The sequence below is a fragment of the Colletotrichum truncatum genome, assembly GCF_014235925.2.
Source record: "Colletotrichum truncatum strain CMES1059 chromosome Unknown Contig_0009, whole genome shotgun sequence".
Lineage (NCBI taxonomy): Eukaryota > Fungi > Ascomycota > Sordariomycetes > Glomerellales > Glomerellaceae > Colletotrichum > Colletotrichum truncatum.
In genome coordinates this window covers 2,054,380-2,076,735 of record NW_027222406.1, presented here as the reverse complement: position 1 = coordinate 2,076,735, position 22,356 = coordinate 2,054,380, and the positions used below count along the sequence as shown (strand labels likewise).

Below are 22,356 nucleotides of genomic sequence, written 5' to 3'. Positions count from 1 at the left end.
CGGCTGGCGTACGCAGCGTCTCATACGGCAAGCTCCTCCGATTAAACGAATTTTGAACAGCTGAAGGGCTGCGCTGTGGCGCTCTGACTTGAACACTACTATGGTTGACTAGTTTAAGCCACCGCCAACTGTCTCGAACTAAACATTGTGGTTGGTGAGATTGGAAGGGTCACTGGCACTAGCTGAGCTATCCAAGGCTTAGATGTAGCCTGGAATGACTAAACCCCCTATTATCCAGGCTACTAAAACGGGGTTATTTCCAACCAACATTCAACAGCCGATGAGACATATCCTTCGTCGTTTCAGACCCAATTGACTCACTTCCTGATGGTATTCTCCAACTTCGTCACCCTGATTGCAGGGCTTTGTATCTCGGCTGGCATCAAATCGGCAGTCAACAAAGAAGTGTCATCAGATGGATGTCGGAAAGCCTTTCCGAGTGGTCGGCAAACTGGGCGGGAATACTTGATTCCTTACACAGATGATCAAGGTCATGACCGAGACTATTTACTTTTTATTCCGCCACAATACTCCAAGAAGAACCCTAATCCTGTTATCTTCTCATATCATGGAGGAAACAAAACACCCGAAGAGCAGAGAGACCTGGATCTTTTCGAGACGCCTGAGTTCAACACCGATCATATTGTAGTGTATCTTCGAGGCTACCAGGTAAGCGTTCTGAGCACATCATAATAATAATGCTAATCAAAAGTAAAGAAACGATGGGAAGGGGTTCCCAACATCACAAAGAGAAACGACATTCTCTACACGCAAACGGTTTTGAATGACCTGGAATCTACTTACTGCATCGATAAATCGCGAATCTTCATGACAGGCAAATCCGAGGGCGGTGGCTTCGCCAACTTTGCTGCTTGCCATAAGGGACTGTCAACCCGCTTCGCCGCTTTCGCACCTGTTTCTGGCTCATTCTACATTGAAAATGTGGAAAATTGCGATCCTAACACGGTGGAGATCCCTTGCACACCGGGTCGACCAAGCACATCCATCCCAATCATCGAGTTCCATGGGGGGATAGACACCATCATTTCGTACAACGGGTCCAGCGATCGACGAGGTGCCTGCTTGCCGAATATTTTTCACTGGGCGACGTCATGGGCACTTCGTGATAATCTTAGTGGACAGGCCGCTGAGACTAGCATTACTACCCGGGCAAAGCGTTATCAATGGGGTTCAGGGAATCAACTAGGGCTTGTGTCTCATATTTTCGAGCAAGATGTGAATCACAGTTGGCCCTACACTGGTAAAAACTCTGACAACAAGGCACACAAGGACGGGCCGGCATCATACAATGCCTCGCAGTACATTGTCGACTTTTTTCGCAAACACCGTCTTCCCGTGTGATTGTAGGCATATTTTAAGCTGTTGTGAAGCATAGAGCATACCTGATTAAAAGAGAAAAAAAGAATTTTTATTTTGGGACTGCCGTGGCAGAAACTATGCAGTTTTAACAGTCGACATTGCATGCTAAATATTCTCTAAACTGTATGACAACGGTCAACAACCTCCGCCATCACCACCACCACCGCCTCCATCCCCGCCACAACCACCATCACCACCGCCGCCACCGTCACCCGAGCCGCCATCGAAAGTTATGAAAATTCCTTCACATACATAATATTGCCCTTTATAGCCCCTTCTTCTCCCTTTAACAGGATTAGTGCCCCCCAGCGTCCAGTCTATTGGTACTCTGGCAGGATAGCCGGGTGGAACAATCGCAGCGTCCGGTATATAAAGATATCCCTCTTTTCTGAATTCTTCCATAGTATGCCGGGTTTCCACAGGAAACCCGTTTCTCTTTTTCCACTCTAGATCTGTCTCTTCCAAGAACCTCTTTGCTGTTACTGCCGAAGATGTGTGTTCATAGTCAATCAGCCTCCCCGCCGTATTGAAACTCCAAGTCCAGTAGCTGGCTGGATAAAGCCGATGGGTATGCCAGAGAAGATCTATCAACAGAGTTGGCGGCACGAATTCTCGGTTTCTTGATTCGGACCATTTGTCGGGGCTGGGGAGCCCGTTCATGTCGACTCTCCATACGTTAGTGTTTGGCACCTGTCGTAACCGTGGAGGCTGTCCATGGAGCTTGATGAATTTCTCATAGTCGCTTAAGCCTATCTCGAGATTGGGCTTTGAGGCAAAGTTGGGATCGGAATCGCGAGCTTTAATGACGGCTTTCCAAAAACAAGTCTGTCGATTTATAACATTGCGAAAATCTTCCAGTGACGGCCATGGTGTCAACTCGCACCGTGCTCCATATCTGCTGTGTCTACTGGCGTTGATGCACAGCATTGGCCTTTTGCCTCTCCTCAAGTCCGTGTATTGGGACAACTTCCATTCTTTTTTACCGCTCGTTCGGCACCATGTGGAATAAAACCTGATGGTTGGCTCTTCAGCCTTTTCACCGGACGCTGGTTTCGAGGATGGCTTTCCAGAGAAAATGGAAAAGAGGCTGGATTTTCGCTTTGTCTCCCATGGAGGAGAGTCCCAAAGCTGGAACGGGAGTCCTGGGCTACTTTTCGTGCGATTCCAACGGTTCCAATGCTTGCGAGCTTTGGGGTGAGACCATTTTCCCGAATTGTACAGATAGAGCAGATGCGTCAGAGGGAAATGATGATGGTTTAAGCCATAAGATGTGTGCTGACTGTCCCAGAGATGACGATGAAACTGGTGAGGCGAGAGAAGATGGCAATACCAAATCATTGCGACATCCCTTAATTATTTCTTAGTTACTTCATTTCCGAGAATGGGATGAGTGAGCTACCATGGTGGCGGGAAGTCGTTGGCTGCCATGCCGTAATAGTCAAGGAATCGTATATAGTTCACGTATCGCCATTCTGAGTAGACAAGAGCCTCTATTGTGATTTGGTTTTTATCATTCTTTTGAAAGTGAGGTAGCAGCTTGAGAAATATCTCAATCAGTTGAATGTGTTTCTGTGTTTATCGTTAACGACTCATGGAACCATTCGCGACATGGAAAAGTCCAACTGACAATTGTGGAGGTCTCAAGCGGTATCTTGGCCCTGTCGTTCGACCATGGATCCTCAAAGACGGAGATTCGAGTCATTGTAACGGTTTGGTCTGTCGTTGGAGAGGCGAAAATCACAGCATCACGAAGAGCAACTTGTTGCCTCTTTAAACACGTAGCTGCGGACCAATGACAATGTTTCAGACGTGACATGCCCAGCCGTTGGGAGCCTTGATAGCTGCAATCCTCAGACCAGACTGCCCAGCGGAGGTCTCACGTTCATCCCGCATGCGGCTGGTCGCATGCCCTGCACAGTCCCGTGGTCGCACGCTGAAGTGAGCCTATGTCAAGAATGGGTTTAGCGCTCAAGACACTAGCGGGCCGCCTAGTGCCTCTCGATTCAGTCTCTCCAGGGGCGGATGCCCTGTTACTGGCTTCGGTGAGCTTGTCTTAAGGGGACGCAAGGCAGATTTATTCGCCCTGTTTTCAACCCAGGCCAATTTTGCACTGCAATGGTGCAGTTTAGAGTCTGGGCATCAGCTCCGCCTCAAAACATGATGTAACCCACTTCAAAGATCTGCTGATCACAACCCTTACTGCACTCATCAGGAATTTACTATGTAAGATGTTTGATTTTTCTTACTTTATCAGCCTGAAACATATACTAAAGCAGAATGTGCATCGCCTAACTTACAGTCTCTCTATGCCGAGGCAACCCTCGTCCATACATCTCAGCCACCGCTTGGTGTCTGCAAGGTGCTTCTCAGCTAAGTATGCCTGACCGTGTCGAAACAGGCAAGAATTTTCGATTCACTCCAAGCTTGCAAACCAGATAACCTCTCTTTCCAACTACTTAGAGAAGAGAAGGTATTGAATTTGGAATAAAGAAGGGTATAGGTACTCTTGCATAGCTATGAGATATCAATGATAGCATATCTTGGTACTGTTTAGTATGAATAACACACCCTGAGCCGAACCTGCTGGTTTCAATCTTGTCAGCCAACAGACCTGACACATTCGTCAAAGATGCAGCTCTTGCTACATACACTAGCCCTGAGGGTGATTGCAGATCGCTATTCAAATGTAGACAACAATGTGCATAGGTAAAGGCTAGTCAAGTCGGTCTTACAAGCTGGTGCGGTGATTAAGGCGGTCCAAAGTCGTCTTTCGGGTTGAGATATGGCTGTTATTCAGTTCCTGCATCGCGGTTCTCTTTCACCCTCTTTTTTTTTTTTTTTTTTTTTTAGGTCGCGTGCGTCGGACTGTTGTTAACCAAAGTTAGCGATTAGCATTTCGGATTTCTTTGCAACCTTTTACTCGGCTGTCCTGCTTTGTGGCGTCACTACTAGCAAGAGTTGCTATTGTTCACGATGCAACAATTACCTCATCAAACTAATCCTGTAACTAAAGCTGAAAGAAGAAAGAAATTAGACGCAGACTGGCAATCAAAAATTGTATCCCTAGACCCAGGTCTCAGAAAATGCTTATTATAATTGAAAGTACTGTGCAGCTTGGCTGTAAATATATTGTACCAACTTCTAACATCTATTAATTCTGTTGGTGATAGACGCCATTTGATGTGACTCAACATCATCATGTATTCTGATAAAGATAGCGATAAAGTCGAAATTCCCTCTGAACAAAATCAATCTGCTCAATGGCAGTCCTTGCAGCCTGTCAGAAAATTCCTCACAATTTGGCCACCACGAATAACGAAAGTCACCTATCAACGGCAGTCGCGAGCCGTTTAATGCAGACCAGAACGGAGCTGAAATGTTGACCTGCCGATCCAGGGTTCTTCCGGTGTTTTAAGCGGCATATACGAGGGATGAGACGATCCCATTTGCAGACAATTGCGTGAGGGACGCACAAGGTAAGCCACAGCAATAGGACCCTGAAACCTCCTACTATCCGTAACATCTCTCAATGTCAAGCACTTGTCTTTCACATTTACTCTTCATTGCTTTTTCCTACCCCTGATGCTTTTCGCCTCGTCCCGTAATACTAGTAGCCCAGTACGATTGAGGAGATCAAACCAGCATCTCATTGACTTATGGTTTATTAAGGCTTCAAAAAGCAGTATTTTGACAGACCATGGCGATGCAAGCGACTAATAATACGATGAAAGATCAAAATTCACAACGAGGGCCCCCTGGGGTAGTACGGATTCTACTCAACTATTGATGCAGGCTTATGCACATCAACTTCAGCTGAAAAAGGAAGGATGGTGTTCCTGCAGCATAAGCTTGTCTGGTATGAAGCAGAATACGATGTCCTATAAAAGGTCTGTGCTCCTAGCTCTAAATTAACAATCAGTCGATTGTCAACCAAATCTGCATTCATTCAAGTGCACATCTTTGCCGCAATACCATTCTCTTCAGACTGATCAGTCTTCCCTGCAAAATTCGTCATGGTCTCCGCAAATAGTCTCTGGCTACTTTTCTCCATCGCCATCCAAGCCGGAGCCGCACCCACTTGCAATGACTATGGATCTTGGTACGTCGAGGTCGTCCTCGCTGGCGGAGCACAAGGAGACCGACAGGGAGACATCTATACCACACACTCGAAGACTCCCCAAACAACCAACCATGCGAGGTGGTATTATAATCCTAGGGTCGATAACACTACCTACACCCAAGATGATCCTACCCTCAATGTTACCTGGGTCAGAGTTCTAGGCACCCAGAGTGAGTGTGTCCATTACCAGTTGTTTTAATTGCATCGCTGACGACTTTTAAAGCTTTTGAAATTCAGCAAGCTGTCCTTGGTACGCCGCTAAAGGGGTCTGGGCCACTCACGATGTACTTTAACCCAAATTCTAACGGTCGAGGTGGAATTGGAAACACTACAATCACTTCTGAATTGGATGTGTAAGAGGTTTAGTCACGGAGAAGCCAAACCTCGCTAAGCTTGGATTGTTAATCAAAACTGCAAGAAATAATTAATAAAGAGTGATGATAAGAGAAACATTTTGTGTTGTCGTCAGCATAGGATAGCTGGATTTCTTGACATCAAATTATTGCATGTGAATCCTCTGAGTCCGCGCATCCGCGCATCTCACTATTTGGTTACCTCCCCGATAGCGGAGGCACATTTGCTGCTAGGTTGAAGTATCGCACAGGACGGAAATCTCGGACCATCTTAGTTGGCTACGCGAGCGTCATGAAGCAGATGAGACGCCGGCTTGGGGTGAATGAAACATAGCTCGGTCACGGCCTCATATGCGAATAGGTACAGGAACCAACTGCAATAAAAGAGTACATCTCACTAGATAGAAACCTATGATAGGCTTTTAGAAACTTAATTCTTTAGTCTCCTAAAGAACACGAGATGTCAATGTATCACTCAAGCACCAGCTCGCGAGTAATCAAGACATTAGTGAACACTGGGTTTCATGCAGATCGGGAAACCAAGCAATCAACAGCTCCAATAATGTAACAAGAACTCGAAGCTTAGGAAGTCAACTTGGACTTGGATTCGCTCTTGTTATGGCTCGCTCCTCCGCCCAACGTCAATGATGTTGTCAAACTTACAAACCTTGGAAGTTAAGTCGAAGCCTCATATCGGCAGATTCCATGGATATGTCAGTCAAGACCGTTTGGTTTGCCAGTGATCTTACGGGAGGTTCTTAGAATGAAAAAAAGGAGTTTCACTATGTATAACAAAACATTCAAGAAGGAAGTCGTGACGTCGATTCGCTAACGCTTCGAGCCGAGCTACTCGTATCAAGGTATCAAGCAGCTAGGCCCACAAAGTGTAGACAATTAATTAACTGAGTTTCAATATTATATCTTGGTAATCCCTGTAACATATCTTTTGAGATTAAGGTGCGCCCATAGCGGAGGAGACCAAAAATTGCAGTCTCCAGACTTAGGGTAGCGAATTGTCATCTTTGCATGGGTCTATTTCTTGGCTTTGGAGCGTTGCAGTTCCGCTCAAAATCAGAGGCGAAAATTCTAAGCGAGACCGAAGAAGCAAAGGCAGTCCCCTCTTTACCCCGTATGCGCAAATGCAAGTCTCGTGCAGATGTAACCTTTGGGCTGAGGGAAAGGGATTCATTGTACCCCTGCATCTTGCCATGAGGGAATGAAGCTTTACATGTGTACACATACCCCATAGATACAGACATCTGCCACGAGGTCTCCGTCTTGTTGTTGAACAATGTGGGTATAATTGAGATAGGGGTTGGACTGTGTATTGAGGTAGTGTAGTTGAACTGCCCACAGATGTGTGCATGAATTCCTAAATGCAGGAGTCGAGCTAACTAGCGTTTGGACCCGTTAACAACAAGAGACTAGCCTGATCCTTCGACGATTAGCTAGCGGCCTGACATCTGAAAAACGCTTGTGAAAAGGTTTTCGCTAGGCCAAAATTGCCTGAACCGCATCGGAGACAGGCGGATCGAGCCGTCCGAAAGAGTTTATTCAACTAGCATTTTATGGGGGCGGGAATTACAGGCACATGAAAACTACCGTGGAATGATAACGGGTCTACCTCTTTCGGTGCACCCGAGCTAACCATATAAATTTTATCGCGGAAAACTTGGCGTTTCCGCGGCCGGCGGCCTCCAAGACCAGGCTTGTTTGATACTCCTTCGTCAATAATTCCTTCATTAATTCCGGAGAAAGATCTCTTGCATTGTCGAAAGGATTTTTAAAAGTCAGTATTCTTAGGAGTCCAGCTTTAAGAAAGCCGGTCAAGCCATGTTTACAGAAGTCAGGATTTCCGCGTGTATGAAAATAGGTAAACTCCCGAGTTTGAGATAAAGCAGCCTCACATTATTTATTCACCTACCTGTCAACTCTCCTAGAATAGCGTAAGATGTGCTAAAGGGATATTAATCTGCGACTTATGCCTGTTCAGACTGGTGCATTTCGCCAAGTCGTGGATGCTGCGGGGGATGAAACCTGCGCAAGGACGATTGCAGAGTATCATTGTCACAACCAAATGGTCAGGGGAAGGAATCGCAATTAAATGACAGGGCGGATTTAACGTTCTGGAAGGTGCTCGGAACAGTTACCTAGGCCTGATTTTTTAAGAGCCCACCCGGAAATGCTTCGTTGGACGTGCGCTGGCGGGGAACACGGTCGGGTTCCTGGTCTAGATTTGTAGATCAATATACAGCTTCCCTGAATGGGTTTCATTAGTGTGGACCGAGGCAATCCCAGATTGCCCACGTCTACGGGTTTGCCCTTTCAAAGGCCTTGCACAGAACACTTGCCATTAGATCACTGGGGGGTTATCCAAGTGCACACTTGACTCTTTTGCGGTATTCATCCGTCGTGAACTTTCCACTCTTGATGAATGGAACGGAGGGACGTCCCTGTTGGTAGGAAATCGTCTCATACTTGGTAATGGGACTCAAAGGGGAATGGTAATAAGGGCCTCCCAAATATCTCATAGAAGCGACCCAGCTATCATATCCGACACCGTTGATATCCAATAGATCATTCAAAACACGTGGCGGGTGGCCCGCCCGAAAGGTGGTCTACAGTTCGGACGATGACCGGTCAACCGAGATGTATTCGGCTCGCAAGTGGTTATCTTCAATATTTCGGCTTAACCATGTTTTACTGGATACACCTGTGAGCACGATTTCGGACCGAATGCTGTTGTATTGGCTATCTGGTCATAATGCTTGGCTGCAGCTATGGCAACGAAAGTCCTGCTGAATTTGGGGACCGAGTGATGAAACCTGAGATGCAACTACTTAACTGCGCTGTCAGTTCAACTTTCAGTTATCGAAATGCACCTGAGGAATAACATGTTTACTCACCGCAAAGATCGTCCGGAAAGACGAATAACAAAGATATTGTAAACATCCGCGTAATTGGCCTTCATATGTATAGGGCAGCAAGACTGGGCGCAAAATTTCCGGATACAAACCTTAGAGCAACAATGCCCCTCGGAGTCGGGAGTTCCGCCCCGAGATCGAATGCTGACATTAACCTTTGTGAAAGCACGCGAACAGACAAGGGATTCATTGAATATCTCAAAGCTTCTTCTAGCAAAACAGTCTGACGTAGATGACTACGACATTGAAGAGCAACTGAGACATGAAGAGGCAGCAAGGCACCACGGGGCCTACACAGTGATGATTGTATTGTGATGGTTTTACGTCGTGATCTGCGAACGAGTCAAACCCCTCGTCCTCGATCCCGAAAAGTGAAAGCCAAAACTTGGCAGCCTGCCTTAGCCCTGTTCCGAATAGCTTCCACGTACTCACTTCTGCTTGGCAAACGAAACTGTCTCACGTGGCTCGATAAATTTTATGAAGATATTTTCCTGCGCCTCTGTCTGTTTTGCGGCTCCGCCACGATTATGTGTCGCGTACCCATTGCCACCGGTAGCAATCTGGATCCGAAAAAGCGGGATCCGAAAAAGCGGTTGAAAGATACCGTAGCGAGCGGGATACCTCCGATGGTCTCCGTACGGAACAATCCCCTCAGAACAGCATCCCTGTCCAATATCGGAAGTTCTCGCGATTCATTCAGCGAACACTGTTAAGAAAATGAAGTTTTGGCTGTTTACAAACCATGTTTCCTTTTGGGTCTCGGAGGAGGTATTCAAACGAAAGGAGTTAAAACCTGGACAGAGCTGTTGAGGCAAAATTTTCGCTTGAGAAGTACGTCACTACTGATTTGGTAGGTAGCATTGAAGTGGGAAGAAATGTGACCTACCTGTTGTGTGGCTAAAGGGAAGCCTATCCCTGTAAGCACAGGAAAAAAAAACTACATCATTGTTTCCAGACACCGGACGATTCAAGCATGATGTTCTCTCAACAACAAACAACAAAAACAAATATGAGGGGGGGGACAAGAGGGGATGAACGCCCAAGTCAACGCACCAAAGCTGGGCATCGTAACGCTGAGACAAGCTGGTGCCCTGTTTCTCGTGAACGACAAAATAAGGTGCCACTACGTATGATGTACTTGGCTTAATTCTTCGACAGCGGAACTCGACCGAGCTCTCCGGGGACCCAAATCATCTTCAGTCGGGATCATGAATTTGGCCGTTGCATTGGAACCTTCAAGGACCGGGCTAACACTCTCATCCAAACTTCTGGGACTCGCTTGCCAGCGACACAACCAACACTGTCACCATCCGCGCGCTTATTCACTTAGACCCTCATTAACCCTTCGCATGAGCCCGCAGTTGTCCCATCATTGAGTAATTTTTTCCACTAGGCCTCCCGTACGACTCAGCTCATTACCTCGCTACACCATTATTCAGCTATAGCGGCCTCTTATTAAGCTAGTGTGGCTCCTGTCACATTGACTCAGTTACCCATACCATCCCTGCATTTCCCTCTCGGGGGGCCAGGTAAGAATACAAGGGACACGCTGTGGGCAGTTATGAAACTGACTCCATCCTGGTCAACGTCCATCAACGTGATACGTCAGTCAAAAGATCGGGCACGGTATTTGACGATCCACCACGCAAGATCTGATAACGGTCTTCTCCCCGGATTAGGAGGCGCCCTTGACGTTCGCGCTTCTCGGCGGGTCACCATCGTTTATCTGAGTTCGAGCCATCGCTGCAATCCCTCCGTCACTCTCCAGAGACATGCTAGTCAACCTTCCACATTTGGCCCGTTGTGGAACCCGCCTATCCAAGTCTGCTGGGACGACCGAGTACCACGCTGACATGTCCTAAAGGACCAAGAATGTCCGTTTTGCCAAGATTCGGTTCCCTGCATCCAGACTCCCCCTTACTGTCCAGGCTTCATGCAACGGGAACACACTGTCGTCCCAACATTAGACGGGACCTTCGGCTCCACGAAGATGGTGCCAACCAGCCCCCATGGCGCACGTCATGGAGCTCGAAGCTCGGGTGCCAATGCCTACAGCCCGCTCCTCTATCCAATTATGGTATAAGCCGGAAAGCTCGAAGCGGTGCCAAGAACATTAGAATTATAGCAAAAGGAGCGGGCTACACGGTACGATGATTCGGGTGAACGATAAATAGTCTCATAGGGCCGCATCGTCCTGCTGATCCGAAGATCTCTCTCATCGCACACGTGCTAACTGTCATCACTCACCACTATTCATTCTTTGCTTGACAATATGCGTGCTGCTCTCATCACCGCTCTGGCGTCCGGCGCCATCGCCGCCCGCCCGTTCCTCAACGAGCCTGATACCGGCATCGAGGCTGTCCTGCCCGACCTGAAGGCCGGTGCTCTGCCCGAGCTGAAGGACATGATCGGTCTCCCCGACTTCGAATTTGCTGCCCGCAACTACCTCCCCCTCCAGAACTACACCTACTACCGCAACGGTGCCGCTGGCGAGTGGTCCTACCGCAACAACCTGGAGGTTTACAACCGCTACCGCCTCCGCCCCCGTGTCATGGTTGACATCACCAACATTGAGCAGACCCTCAAGTAAGTTGGATTATTTCTTGGGCTATGCTTTGTAGTCTCAATACTGACTTGCACAGCACCACCATCCTGGGCCACAACTTCTCTGCTCCCATCTTCATCAGCCCTTGCGCCCGCGCTGGCTATGGTCACCCTGATGCCGAGCTTAACTTGATGAAGGCTGCCGCCGCTGAGAACATTCTCTACATGCCCGCCCTTTACGCCTCCAAGACCATTGAGGAGATCTCCGCCGTCAAGGCCGAGGGCCAGGTTGCTTTCCAGCAGGTCTACTTGACCGCTAACAACACTGAGACTGAGGCTCTCTTCAAGCGTATTGAGGAGTCTGGTGCCCAGGGTGTTGTTTACACCGTTGACTCCGCTGCCGACGGCAACCGTCACCGCGCTGCTCGCTTCGGTGTCGGCTCCGCTGACTCCGACTACTCCCTCATCACCTGGGACGAGTACCACCGCCTCGCCAACATGACCAAGCTTCCCTTGATCGTCAAGGGCATCATGAGCGTCGAGGACGCCGAGGCCGCCGTTGAGAACAAGGTCCCCGCCATCATCCTTTCCAACCACGGTGGTCGCCAGCTTGACGGCTCCCCCTCTTCCCTTGAGGTCGCCCTCGAGATCTACGAGAAGGACCCCGAGATCTTCCAGAAGATTGAGGTCTACGCCGACGGTGGTGTCCGCTACGGCGCTGACGCCCTCAAGCTTCTCGCTCTCGGTGTCAAGGCTGTCGGTCTCGGCCGCCCCTTCATGTTCGCCAACGTTTTCGGCGAGGAGGGTGTCACCAAGGCTATCAAGATCATCAAGCACGAGCTCGCCATTGACGCCGGTAACCTCGGTGTTCCCGATCTCAAGAAGATCGACGCCAGCTACGTAAGTTCCTTTCGAATCATGTTTCGGAGAAGACCAAGTGTTAACAACTTTGCAGGTCAAGTGGACCCCCAACAACTGGTACTCTTAAGCGTGCCAAGTGTTTGAGAAAGCTGGGGGAGTTTCGATTGCAGGATTTTCGTGCCATACTATGATACCACTGAAGTGCTGTATATAAATTTTTCATTCTACCTGCATATAGCTTGCATACGCAAATCGATACCCCCGTTAAGAAGTTACTCTGGGCATTTTAACATGCGTGATTGGCCTGCATCCTGTTCTTTGTGTCCTAGAAATGTCATTTCTGCTGCCTTCGTGTGGTTCTTGTTCCTCCACGAGTCATATGCCCATATTCCAGAGTCTTCTTTAATTGGAGATACGGTTTCGGAACGGTTACTAGGTACCACAAGTTATATCTTCAGGTCCATGATACAACACCTAAGAAACTAGAACCAGTGCATTTCTGACTAAATCATTTCCTGCTAGCAGGCCATAATTCAATTGCTCTGGGGAACTAAACAACAATTGTAAGAAGTCTATTTCTTTACTACTAATTCTATGGTATATAGTCAGCCTACGCATGGCTTTTCAACTCTTGACATTACAAGATGTTAGTTGGAATAGCCGGAACTCTGGGTTGAAGTGGCTCCGTGGACGACAATCCTGTCGACACCCGGGCTGCCCACGTGACGGGCAGTCCGACAGATGGCTATCAGTTCAACAGCCACTTCCTCTAGCACTTCTGTTGGAACTTGTTCCATAGACATCAGACAAAAGACAAAGTTTTCCCCTCAGGTATCCCTCTTACGGGTACCCTGTGATACCAACAGTAAGATTCTACGACTGAAAAAGTACCTGCGTGCTGCGCAATCCTCCAATCACTCTGCATTGACTCTATAGGCATCGTCTAAACCAACTTAGAAGCCCGTGTTCCAAGCTCACTCGCCTAAAATTCCCTGCGTTTAAATGCTGAAAACGCTTTACATCAGAAATTGTAACATTCACTTGGTCATTCAAGTGTCGACGACAGACAGCCGGTTGCCTCAGAACGAGCTGACTTTTTTCAGAAACATGGGCATAATGATAGATCAAAGTCGCTACTCTTAGAATGAAGCGAATCAGGGTATAGCTTGATTTAAGGGAACATTAGTTAACTCAAAAAATAATTACATAAACGTTTCACGCGCGCGTGAATTTGATTATCTCGCAAATTGCTGGAATGAAGCCTACATTAATCAACCAGAAATTACCAACAGTTACCAGCTAGGAAGGAATGATATTCCTAGAGCCTTGCAATATCCTCTGCAATCTTATCCCAAGTTAAAGGTGTCAGTTGAACTCCGGTTATCCAGTAGTTATCACTATGATCCTTTCCCAGCACTACCACAACGTTCCTAGCCGCCGAATTCTGTTGCATTGAATCCGCGTGATGGTACGTGATTGTTCCCGGAGGGCTGCTTCTAGACGCTACATTTGCCGAAGTAAGAATCGCAGAGCTGAAGTCAGCAGTTTTAAAGATGTTTGCTCGGTCCCAATTAGTCAAGGGCAATAGCAGAGCATTAGAATCGCCACACAGCACCCTAGGATCGCCTTTAGAATCCTTTGATAGCTCTTCCATGAAGGCCAGAACCTGGCCTTCCGTCGATTGGTCCAAAAGATGATGTCGATTTTCCAGCGCGATCTGTCCAAGCGGGCTAGTCGCACAATCAGCAGGCAGAAATGTATATGCTGCTATTGCCATGTTCTGAATGAAAACGCCCGGTGCCTCGATTAGCGACGGGAGCCGGAACCGCAAGTTGAGTGCGTGAAGCACAGTCACCGGCCGTGGCTGTGGGAGCGACGAAGCCACCGCACGCGTTGCCCATGCAGTAAGTATGTCTCCGTCACTGACAAAGGGTGGTTTGTCGCTATCTGAGTGTGCCAGGTCACTCTCCGCCTCTTGTCGCAGCTTCTTGATGGCTCGTTGAGGCAAGAAAATGGTCCGTGTCTCGACAGCAGGGTTGCGCATCATGTCCAAAGCGAATCGCACCCCGAACGTAACCAGGCCCCAGCCCCCCATTACTTTATCTCTTAATTTGAATTCCTCCTTTTCCTCATGTCCGCTTTGAGCAGCGCATATAACATCCTCTCTGGCCCCCAGAACCTGCGGTACATCGGATGCACGGCCAGCCAACACCAGAGACCAGCCCTGCAGAAGTGCCTGTTGACCCATCACATCCATCAGTGTATGGGGCCAAGAGAGCCCAATGAGCGTCGCGTCGTTGAATGAGGTGATGTGTAACGACAGCTGAGGAATGTCACTGAAGATGAAATCGTCCAGCGCGGCTGGTGCGCCTTCACGAGCCGCGAAGGAGCGGAAGCATTGAGGCCCAGACTGAATAGATGGTCCATCTGTGGCTTTAGGCAGTGTCTTTCCTACTGAATGATCCGCAATGTTCGAGTATATATGTTCATGACTGTAACTCAACGCAGGACGTTCCGTTGTGAAGGCCTGCGGGACGTGAATCTCTAATCCTCCATCTTCCTAGCAACTAAAGTCAGCTGGGTTAACCTTGCAGGTGGAAAAGATTTATTACCTTCATCCTCAGGCGGCCGCCGATCTTCCTCCAGTCACCTATCTCTAGGAGCCGGATCAATGATTTATGCAGCTTTTCCGGATCGAGTACATCGTCAAAACGTAGTGTCCAAGTGACAACAATCCCTCGGAGTGTCTTAGTGTCATCCAGCATATGAAGAGGATAGATGTCGTCAGTCTCTACTCTTGGCGGTGGGCTTCTCGCCGCAGGCACTCCGACCAGGCGCCGTATCGCTTCCATTTTGCTGGCGTTCTGTTGTATAAAGTGGAATTGGGAGTCCTCAGAGGACTCATATTCCAATTACTTATATCTATGGCTTATTTCCAAGACATTCACTCAACAGGAAATTAGGTAATCTTATAATAGTGGTAATTTGGCCCGAGAGTGGTTAGGCTGCCCATACGCTTTGACCCTCAAGCAACCGCAGCTGTATTCTAAACACTTTCCCTGACTACGAAATTAATACGGCAGCCTACAAGAAAGACTGGCTTAAAACCAATTTGGCGCAGGTAGGTAACAACGTGTGAACAGTGATTTATTTACGGAGGTGCATTCCAAAAGTTATAAGTAAGGCAAGGTAGGGAATTACTGAGACAGGGTTAGGATGTATGGTAGCTAAAGGGGTTGGAAGCGCGTAAGGCCCACTAATGAGGAGGCATGGGGCGGCGCGCGAGGGAAAGCCTTCGAGGCCACAGGCTGGGACATCGTAGATGGAGGAATAATCATCATTATCATACACAGTCACTCGTTTTAGAAATTCTGCAATCGCGAAGCCAATTCTTAAGCTTTTTCGTTCGTCTCTTTTGTTTAGGTCTGCGAATACTTTCAGCTATCGATTGATATTATTTTCTTTGTTCCTGGACCTGTGGTTGCGAATTGACAATTCGCCCCCTACCTTCTATCATTGAGAATGATGGTGGTTGTGTAGGTTGGGTGTTTTTGTTGGCTGTTAGTAGCCACGGGTCCAGCGCCTGTTTCATTACTGCGCCAACCTCATTAGAACCTAGGATATAATGTCCTAGGGTCAATCCCCTATAAAGACTTTACTTAATGTATACTTTATCTCTAAAAAGTATTTAGCGAATGATACTTACACTGTCAAAAAAGAAATACTGGGATAGAAATGTATTAATCCGGGCCTATAGCTACCTTAAGCTAAGACCGTGATGTTCTGACTCTTTGTGCTTTTTGTTATCTTTGTCTGGCATGTGAAGAAATTGTTAAACCCAGCCCACAAATCCTCTGATCTCTCGTTCAGGATTATAACAACAACCGTTTTTCTGTTCACGTCGGCTGAGGTGAAACGCCATTATTGCAAAGCGTTTTCTTTCAGAAACTCTGGTTTTCACCCATGACAGAAATGCTGCTTAAATACCGCTATGACTGAGAAACTACTACGCAACATATCCATAAGAGATCTTGATATACACTGCACTCTAGCTTGATAGAAAGCATAAACAACGCTCAAGTGTCAGCGAAAGACTTCCGGTTTACTCTTAGACTAAAGCAAGGCAGGGTAGAGCGTGCTTTGTGGAGACATATACTCAATCCCACTGCTTACACAACTTGAACAGAACCCGGAGTTTATCGACGTGCGGGAAACTTGAAAGCGCCAACAAGGCGTCCACGAGCCTGCGCGGCAACATAGCTGCTGGATCAAGTTTCATCATGATACTACGTAACCTAAGTACTAAATGTATTTACAACCGCCGCCTCCTGAAGTAGTTGCCTCGGGGCTTGACTTCGAAATAAAAAGGAAGGTATCTAAGCAAATCATAGTGCTGCAAACTGAATTATCACGCCATCTAAGAGCAACTTCCTTGGTTTACTATTTTCCCAGCGTCGGCTTATCGTTTCATCTGCATCCGTTGCATTCTAGCCCTGTAACTCCCACGCCTGCCTCTGATCCGGTCTTGGAGGAGCTTCGTGGAGTCTCTCGTCATTAACACCCTCGGGGTAATTAGAGTAGGCATACTTTTCGCTAGTTCTGTTCGCAAGGGGTCCATTTTCATTACCGTTTGTTGCGGGATAGCTGTTATCGTTGTTCCTTCTTTTGCGTCTGCGGTAGACGAGAAAAGCAACGACAGAAAGAATTCCTACGATAACAGCGGCGCCGATGGCAACACCTGCTATGGCGCCACTTGATAGACCGGCTGACGAGTTATTATTTCCTCCATCGACCCTTGTTGTGGGTAAAACGCTATTCGTCGCTGTCTCACTCGTTGTCGACAAAAAAGGATCGGTGGTTCCTGCGGAGCCTGCGACTGTTGTCGGAGCGACCTATACCAGTTAGTATCTAGCTTAACTTCCTTGAACTTCCATCAAGAAGAATGAACTCAACCCACCGAGATAAACTTGATTCCCCAGGCCTCGATTCCCTCATTGGTGAACGGCGTCCGCGTCACTGGTTCCTCTGTAGGTTGGGAGATCCCAATGTCGGTGATGACTCCAGTCCATACGGCACCTACAGTGCCGGTTCCGTGGCAGCCGTATTCGTGGTCTCTGCACATGAAAGAGAATGCATTGCTAGTAACGCTGTGCTCTAGCGCGTCAACAAACAGGACAAGTTCTTCATACAATCGAAAGGCTACGCTGATATATGAGACTTGGACTTACCTTGGGCAGCACGTTACAGTACTTATGGGCTTGCCTGACCGGAGAGGTCCCGCAGTGGCACAGGCTCGAGTGTAGCCCGTAGGACAGTCACCATCCGTTCGGTACGGTATGCCAATGGTGAAAGATGGAGGGAAACAGTCGCCTATAGGAGTATTGCCATCTAGAACCGGAGTAGGAGTACCATAGAGATTACTGAAGTAACCACCACCAAGCAAAACGCGATAATAGAGGGTGCTGGCGAAGCAAGATGTAGGAGCAGTCCATGACGAGGGAATAGTCGGTAACAGTTCTATATCGATGTTGGTTGACATGGCCGTGTGCCTTTTTTTTGTTCGTTCTCTCGTTATCGAAGGTCTTAGAAGAGGGATTCGTATCAGACGAAGTTCAACATTTGTGAATTATGCAGAACCCACAATGATTCACCAAAGATTTCTTATGGCGCGATACTCAAAAGGCGCAAGACCCGGATCGTGTGGTGTTATTCAAGGCTGCGAAGAGCAGACCCCCAGGTATTGGAGAAACAGTCGTTGGTCCTCTCCTTTTATTTTCTATCAATCAAACGCACATTAACCCGGCCCACCCCTTTTCATTACGCCGGCTCCAGTCTACAATGAAGGTGCACGTTGGAGGGATCTGGTCATCCAACAAGTAGAAACGCCGCCCAATGATGTCGGCTGATGAGTTTCAAAATCCCCCTAGCCGGATTTTCGACACCCATTCTGGCCAAGATACTACGAGGTCTATTCAAAGACTGACTTCAATGATTTTAGAACCTTTCGCCCCTTGTTCTCTTCTGATGTTCGTTTTGACACTGTTTCACACTGATCCTCGGTTAGCCTCTACAGCCTGGAACTCAAGTTGGTTGACCAGTCTGTCCTGGTGCCACACGTGGTTGAACTGGCACCAATAGCCAAGGTTTTAGGTCCCCGCCTTCAAATCTTTGAAGCCTTTCTACTGGATAAAATACTAGGTATTATTCAAAAATAGTCCGGGGTCTTCATCTGCTGAGGGGGGCATGGGATCTTTTATGGACCAACAGCCAATAAAAAGTCACTGTTGGTTCAGTTGTTGGTTGTAAATTGCGCTTTACTTCTTTTTCTGGCCATGCCGTTGCCTTGTACGGACATTTGTAATTTTATTCGCATTGGAAGACCAGGTTCAAATGCAGGGGAGGGTGGCGCACTTCGCGGGCGCGTAAAAGGAATAGTTGACGATTTGTCCCGTCACGACTTTACTATTGGCTCGTTGGTGATCTCACACCATGGAACGAGGGCGCCACGCCTAGTCAGTGTCTTTTTCTACTGGGGACCTGCCGAAAAATGTGCACCTCACGGCCTGCTTTTCTACGTGGGTACGCACTCCGGGTATATTTCACCCGCCCAGCTTCAATCTTTCACCTTTTCTACACCAGTCCCCTCGCCCAGCCGGGCGGTTTAACTAGCCGTTTCCTTTTCCTTGTTAGTCAACTACCTTTGCAAGGCTCCTATCATTGACCTTCCGGCGACCAACGCTTAGGCGTGCCCTCGTGCTATTTTATTTTCTTAGACTGTCTTTCCACATTGGTCGCTGCTTAGAACAACGATGGCAGTCAAGTTTGGCGACTCTGGCTCAATGTTGTCGCTTTGGGATCAAACTATTCATTTCGTTTCCCGCCTAAGATACCGCACCCGTCTTCATATCGGTCTCGTTTTGATCTTTCTTTCCCTATGCTGGCTGTACGGCACTTCTAGCGTGCGAAGCATCAGCCGAATTTACAACGACAGGCTCATCAGCACCAAAGATCACAGTACGTGGGATGATGGCTCCACAAAATCGCCTTGGACGAAGCCGCGGGCTGGGCACTTAATTCCCCCGAAAATTTGGCAGATTATGCTCCCGAAAGTATGGGATGAGACAACTCCGGTTGACCCGGATACTTTGAAGGAGACGACGAAATGGTTGGCGATGAACAGGGACTACACGTAGTGAGTACTTTCAAGCACTGTTATTCGAGGGCAGGAGTTAGGAGTTGCCTCTTCTGTCGACGTTGAGAATTCCCTTGGCGCACAAAGAAAGGTGTAACAATGGGGTAGTGTGCAAAGCCCTTGTCTCCATGATTTCTTGTATCTTGGTGCTTCTAGCATGATGGGTCTCCTGCGCAGCATTGTTTCTTCCCTGAAGTTGACACTTTCAAGTACGCTAGTAGGTGAAATCGGCAGCAGGGAATTTATTCGCCGTCACTTTGGCCACAATAACACAATTGTCTCGACGTACGAAAACCTACCGAACGTTGGCATGAAGTCTGATCTCCTCCGATACCTTCTTCTCGACATTGAGGGCGGCGTCTATACTGATACCGACACGCTTGCTCTCAAACCTATTGACGAGTGGGTTCCAGAAAACCTGCGTAACCAGACCCGACTCGTTGTTGGTATCGAGTTCGATCAACGCGACGGAGGCAGATGGGCTGATATCCCCCACGCATTGCAATTCTGTCAGTGGACTATTGCGGCTGCCCCAGGACATCCTGTCTTCCAGAAGATGGTGTCTCGTGTTATTCGATCATTAGAGGACCTGGTACGGACACACAGCAACGGCGAGGACAGTTCGACGTGGAAACCTACGAGCTTCGAGGTCATGAACTCCACAGGCCCGGCGGCATGGACGGACGTGGTTTGGGAGTACCTACAAGAGACCGATCAAACTTTGACAGACATTAGAAACTTGTCATCTTTGGGACCGCCGAGGTTATTCGGTGACGCGTTAGTCTTGCCGATTGATGGGTTTGGTATGGGACAGCCTCATTCAGGTAGTACAAATGACGGAAGTATTCCTGAGGGTGCTTTAGTAAAACACTTGTTTGGCGGTTCTTGGAGAGGAGACAAGCGATGAAGTTCCAGTCTCGAAGACAAAGAGAATTCTGTTTTAGTAGCGGGGCCATGTACATTTTTTGTATAGCGTTTTCTTAAATTTAGATACCACTTTAAACTGAGACTATATCATCTGGTCTTCTGTACTCTGCTATCATCCTATGGCACTTGAGATATCAATAAAGGAAGCCCACAAATACTCTGACCTCTCGTTCAGGATTGCAACAACAATCATTTTCTGTTCGCGTGGGTTAGGGCGAAATGCCATCGTTAGAGGTTGTTTTATTTCAAGGTTTTCTCCCATGGTCAAAACCCGTTTTGAGAATGCTATGTTTATTAAACTACCTGATACTACAATATACACATATAAGGCCATGGCATACGCTGCGCTCTAGCTCGTTAGAAAGTCTCAACGAAGCCCAATCACAGCTACAAATTGCTTCATACAAGGTTACTCAAGTAGCATTCCATCTCCAGATCCCAACTCAACAAATTCATAATCTGGCGCCTTCCCATCCATGCGTTTCTCCTCAGCCTCCACGGCCTGCTTTAGTGTATAGCGCGTTCGCATCAACATGAGGGCAATAAAGCCAGCACCCTTCTTTTCTTCGTCGTGAGTGGCGATCCAATAACGTGCTTGAGTTTCTTCAACGGCCTTGAGGCCATTCAACGCTCCTAAATTCAACTGCTTCGTCATCCAAATTCGGACATCATGGAGACCATGAAGCAAAGCCAGAGTAGAGAACCCAGCGTCGCGAATTGGAGATAGGTCTGATGCTTGTATGCCATGGGGCGAGTACAGAACTGTCTCTGGTTTGCCGAGGTCGAACGCGATCATGACAGCAGAATGGTAATACAAAGCGTTCCCGGCGGTAATCACTCGCCCGATGCCAACCCAAGACGGCAGTCCCGCGATGCTCAGAGTCGATTTCCAATCTGTTGTTGACGAAGAGAATCCAGGGGTTGTAGTTACAGACTCAAAATGCTTCCATGTGCGGATCAGGTCCGCGGCTTTCTCAGTTGCGAATACTGGCGTCGATGCTGGGAGTTCCTCTAGTGTGGCTTGGTGGCAATGGTCCGTGAACTCATGCGAAATAGCTACTACATCTATGTATGACTTTTGAGTCTCATGAGTGTCGTCGGGTCCGGTTTCAAGGCTGGCCAGAAGAGAGTTGAGCTCAGCCATGGTCTTCACGCTGGGCTCAACGACGTGCCATTGCGTGGAAAACCAAGACGAAACGTCAGACTGCGGACCCTGGAGCCAGGGGTCGATAAGGATGTTGAATCGTTTCCGTCCCGTAGGGGCCGCTGCATGCTGTGGGTACGGTAGTTGAATGAGCCATGTTGTGTCGGCGTTGAGGTGGACCAGGATGGGCCGATCTGTTTTCAAGGCTTCGAGCCAGGTTACCCGATCGCCGACCTTGATTGTTCGGGATATTGCTGCCTGTTGATTATCAACCGCCATGATCGTTCGTCTTTAGAGTGTCGAGGGGCTTCAGGCTTAAAGACTGCTCGCAGTAATAAGCGAGGACTACGGTATTGATGTTGTTGGATTGAAGTTAGGTTCGGATAGAATGACCCGAAGGTCTGTGACGTCGTCCATATGGCACGGCCGGTGATCCGTCACATCCTGGTCCTTGACATAATTGCGGCTTCCTAAGATGGTGCCAGTGCAAAATGTGGGGTTCAACGTTGCATTGATTGTTTATTCTCCGTCTAACCCAATTGGCCTCGGCGCTTAGCTGGGATTTGAAGCATTTGCGAAGGATTCGAGAATAGCCCGTCTTCCTAACCAGAAGGAGAAAGCTGATAATCCTGAATGAGCAAAGCTAAGATATAACTTAGGCGACTCTTTAATCCAACACTTATACATCGACGAGGATATCACAGCCAGTACCCACTGACTCCACGGTCTAAATGCATGATCAATTCGGATATCTGCCTCACTACGAAGGATACCCTGATGGTAGGAATTGCATGCACGTATTCCAAGTAAAACCAACCCTTAAAAACCCGAATATCAAACCAATCTCAATGTAGTTGATTTCCGTAGCTATTTGTTCGCATGTGCTCAAATATTCAACAGGATATCTGTGG

The 22,356-nt window shown here is 48.0% G+C and overlaps 8 protein-coding genes across 8 annotated transcripts; 4 read left to right on the top strand and 4 right to left on the bottom strand.

The window, feature by feature from the left end:
• Positions 1-327: 327 nt before the first annotated feature.
• CTRU02_213088 (ferulic acid esterase) lies at positions 328-1,362 on the top strand (the record flags this gene model as incomplete). Its single annotated transcript, XM_036721653.1, has 2 exons — positions 328-669; positions 718-1,362. 2 exons carry the CDS (start codon positions 328-330, stop codon positions 1,360-1,362), a joined length of 987 nt encoding a protein of 328 aa, XP_036586822.1.
• Positions 1,363-1,515: 153 nt separating this feature from the next.
• CTRU02_213087 (uncharacterized protein) lies at positions 1,516-3,082 on the bottom strand (the record flags this gene model as incomplete). Its single annotated transcript, XM_036721652.1, has 3 exons — positions 1,516-2,728; positions 2,780-2,949; positions 3,008-3,082. 3 exons carry the CDS (start codon positions 3,080-3,082, stop codon positions 1,516-1,518), a joined length of 1,458 nt encoding a protein of 485 aa, XP_036586821.1.
• Positions 3,083-5,393: 2,311 nt separating this feature from the next.
• On the top strand, positions 5,394-5,857 carry CTRU02_213086 (uncharacterized protein; the record flags this gene model as incomplete). Its single annotated transcript, XM_036721651.1, has 2 exons — positions 5,394-5,670; positions 5,724-5,857. 2 exons carry the CDS (start codon positions 5,394-5,396, stop codon positions 5,855-5,857), a joined length of 411 nt encoding a protein of 136 aa, XP_036586820.1.
• Positions 5,858-11,049: 5,192 nt separating this feature from the next.
• CTRU02_213085 (cytochrome mitochondrial precursor) lies at positions 11,050-12,309 on the top strand (the record flags this gene model as incomplete). The annotated part of the gene is made up of 3 exons (XM_036721650.1): positions 11,050-11,363; positions 11,420-12,221; positions 12,277-12,309. The coding sequence occupies 3 exons, from the start codon at positions 11,050-11,052 to the stop codon at positions 12,307-12,309; spliced, it is 1,149 nt and encodes a 382-aa protein (XP_036586819.1).
• Positions 12,310-13,500: 1,191 nt separating this feature from the next.
• CTRU02_213084 (BCL5p) lies at positions 13,501-15,034 on the bottom strand (the record flags this gene model as incomplete). The annotated part of the gene is made up of 2 exons (XM_036721649.1): positions 13,501-14,742; positions 14,795-15,034. The coding sequence occupies 2 exons, from the start codon at positions 15,032-15,034 to the stop codon at positions 13,501-13,503; spliced, it is 1,482 nt and encodes a 493-aa protein (XP_036586818.1).
• A 1,635-nt stretch (positions 15,035-16,669) lies between these two features.
• Positions 16,670-17,721, bottom strand: CTRU02_213083 (uncharacterized protein; the record flags this gene model as incomplete). The annotated part of the gene is made up of 3 exons (XM_036721648.1): positions 16,670-17,074; positions 17,140-17,329; positions 17,411-17,721. The coding sequence occupies 3 exons, from the start codon at positions 17,719-17,721 to the stop codon at positions 16,670-16,672; spliced, it is 906 nt and encodes a 301-aa protein (XP_036586817.1).
• Positions 17,722-18,991: 1,270 nt separating this feature from the next.
• On the top strand, positions 18,992-20,281 carry CTRU02_213082 (Initiation-specific alpha-1,6-mannosyltransferase 2; the record flags this gene model as incomplete). The annotated part of the gene is made up of 2 exons (XM_036721647.1): positions 18,992-19,374; positions 19,585-20,281. The coding sequence occupies 2 exons, from the start codon at positions 18,992-18,994 to the stop codon at positions 20,279-20,281; spliced, it is 1,080 nt and encodes a 359-aa protein (XP_036586816.1).
• A 429-nt stretch (positions 20,282-20,710) lies between these two features.
• On the bottom strand, positions 20,711-21,724 carry CTRU02_213081 (uncharacterized protein; the record flags this gene model as incomplete). Its single annotated transcript, XM_036721646.1, has 1 exon — positions 20,711-21,724. The coding sequence occupies one exon, from the start codon at positions 21,722-21,724 to the stop codon at positions 20,711-20,713; it is 1,014 nt and encodes a 337-aa protein (XP_036586815.1).
• Positions 21,725-22,356: the final 632 nt, after the last annotated feature.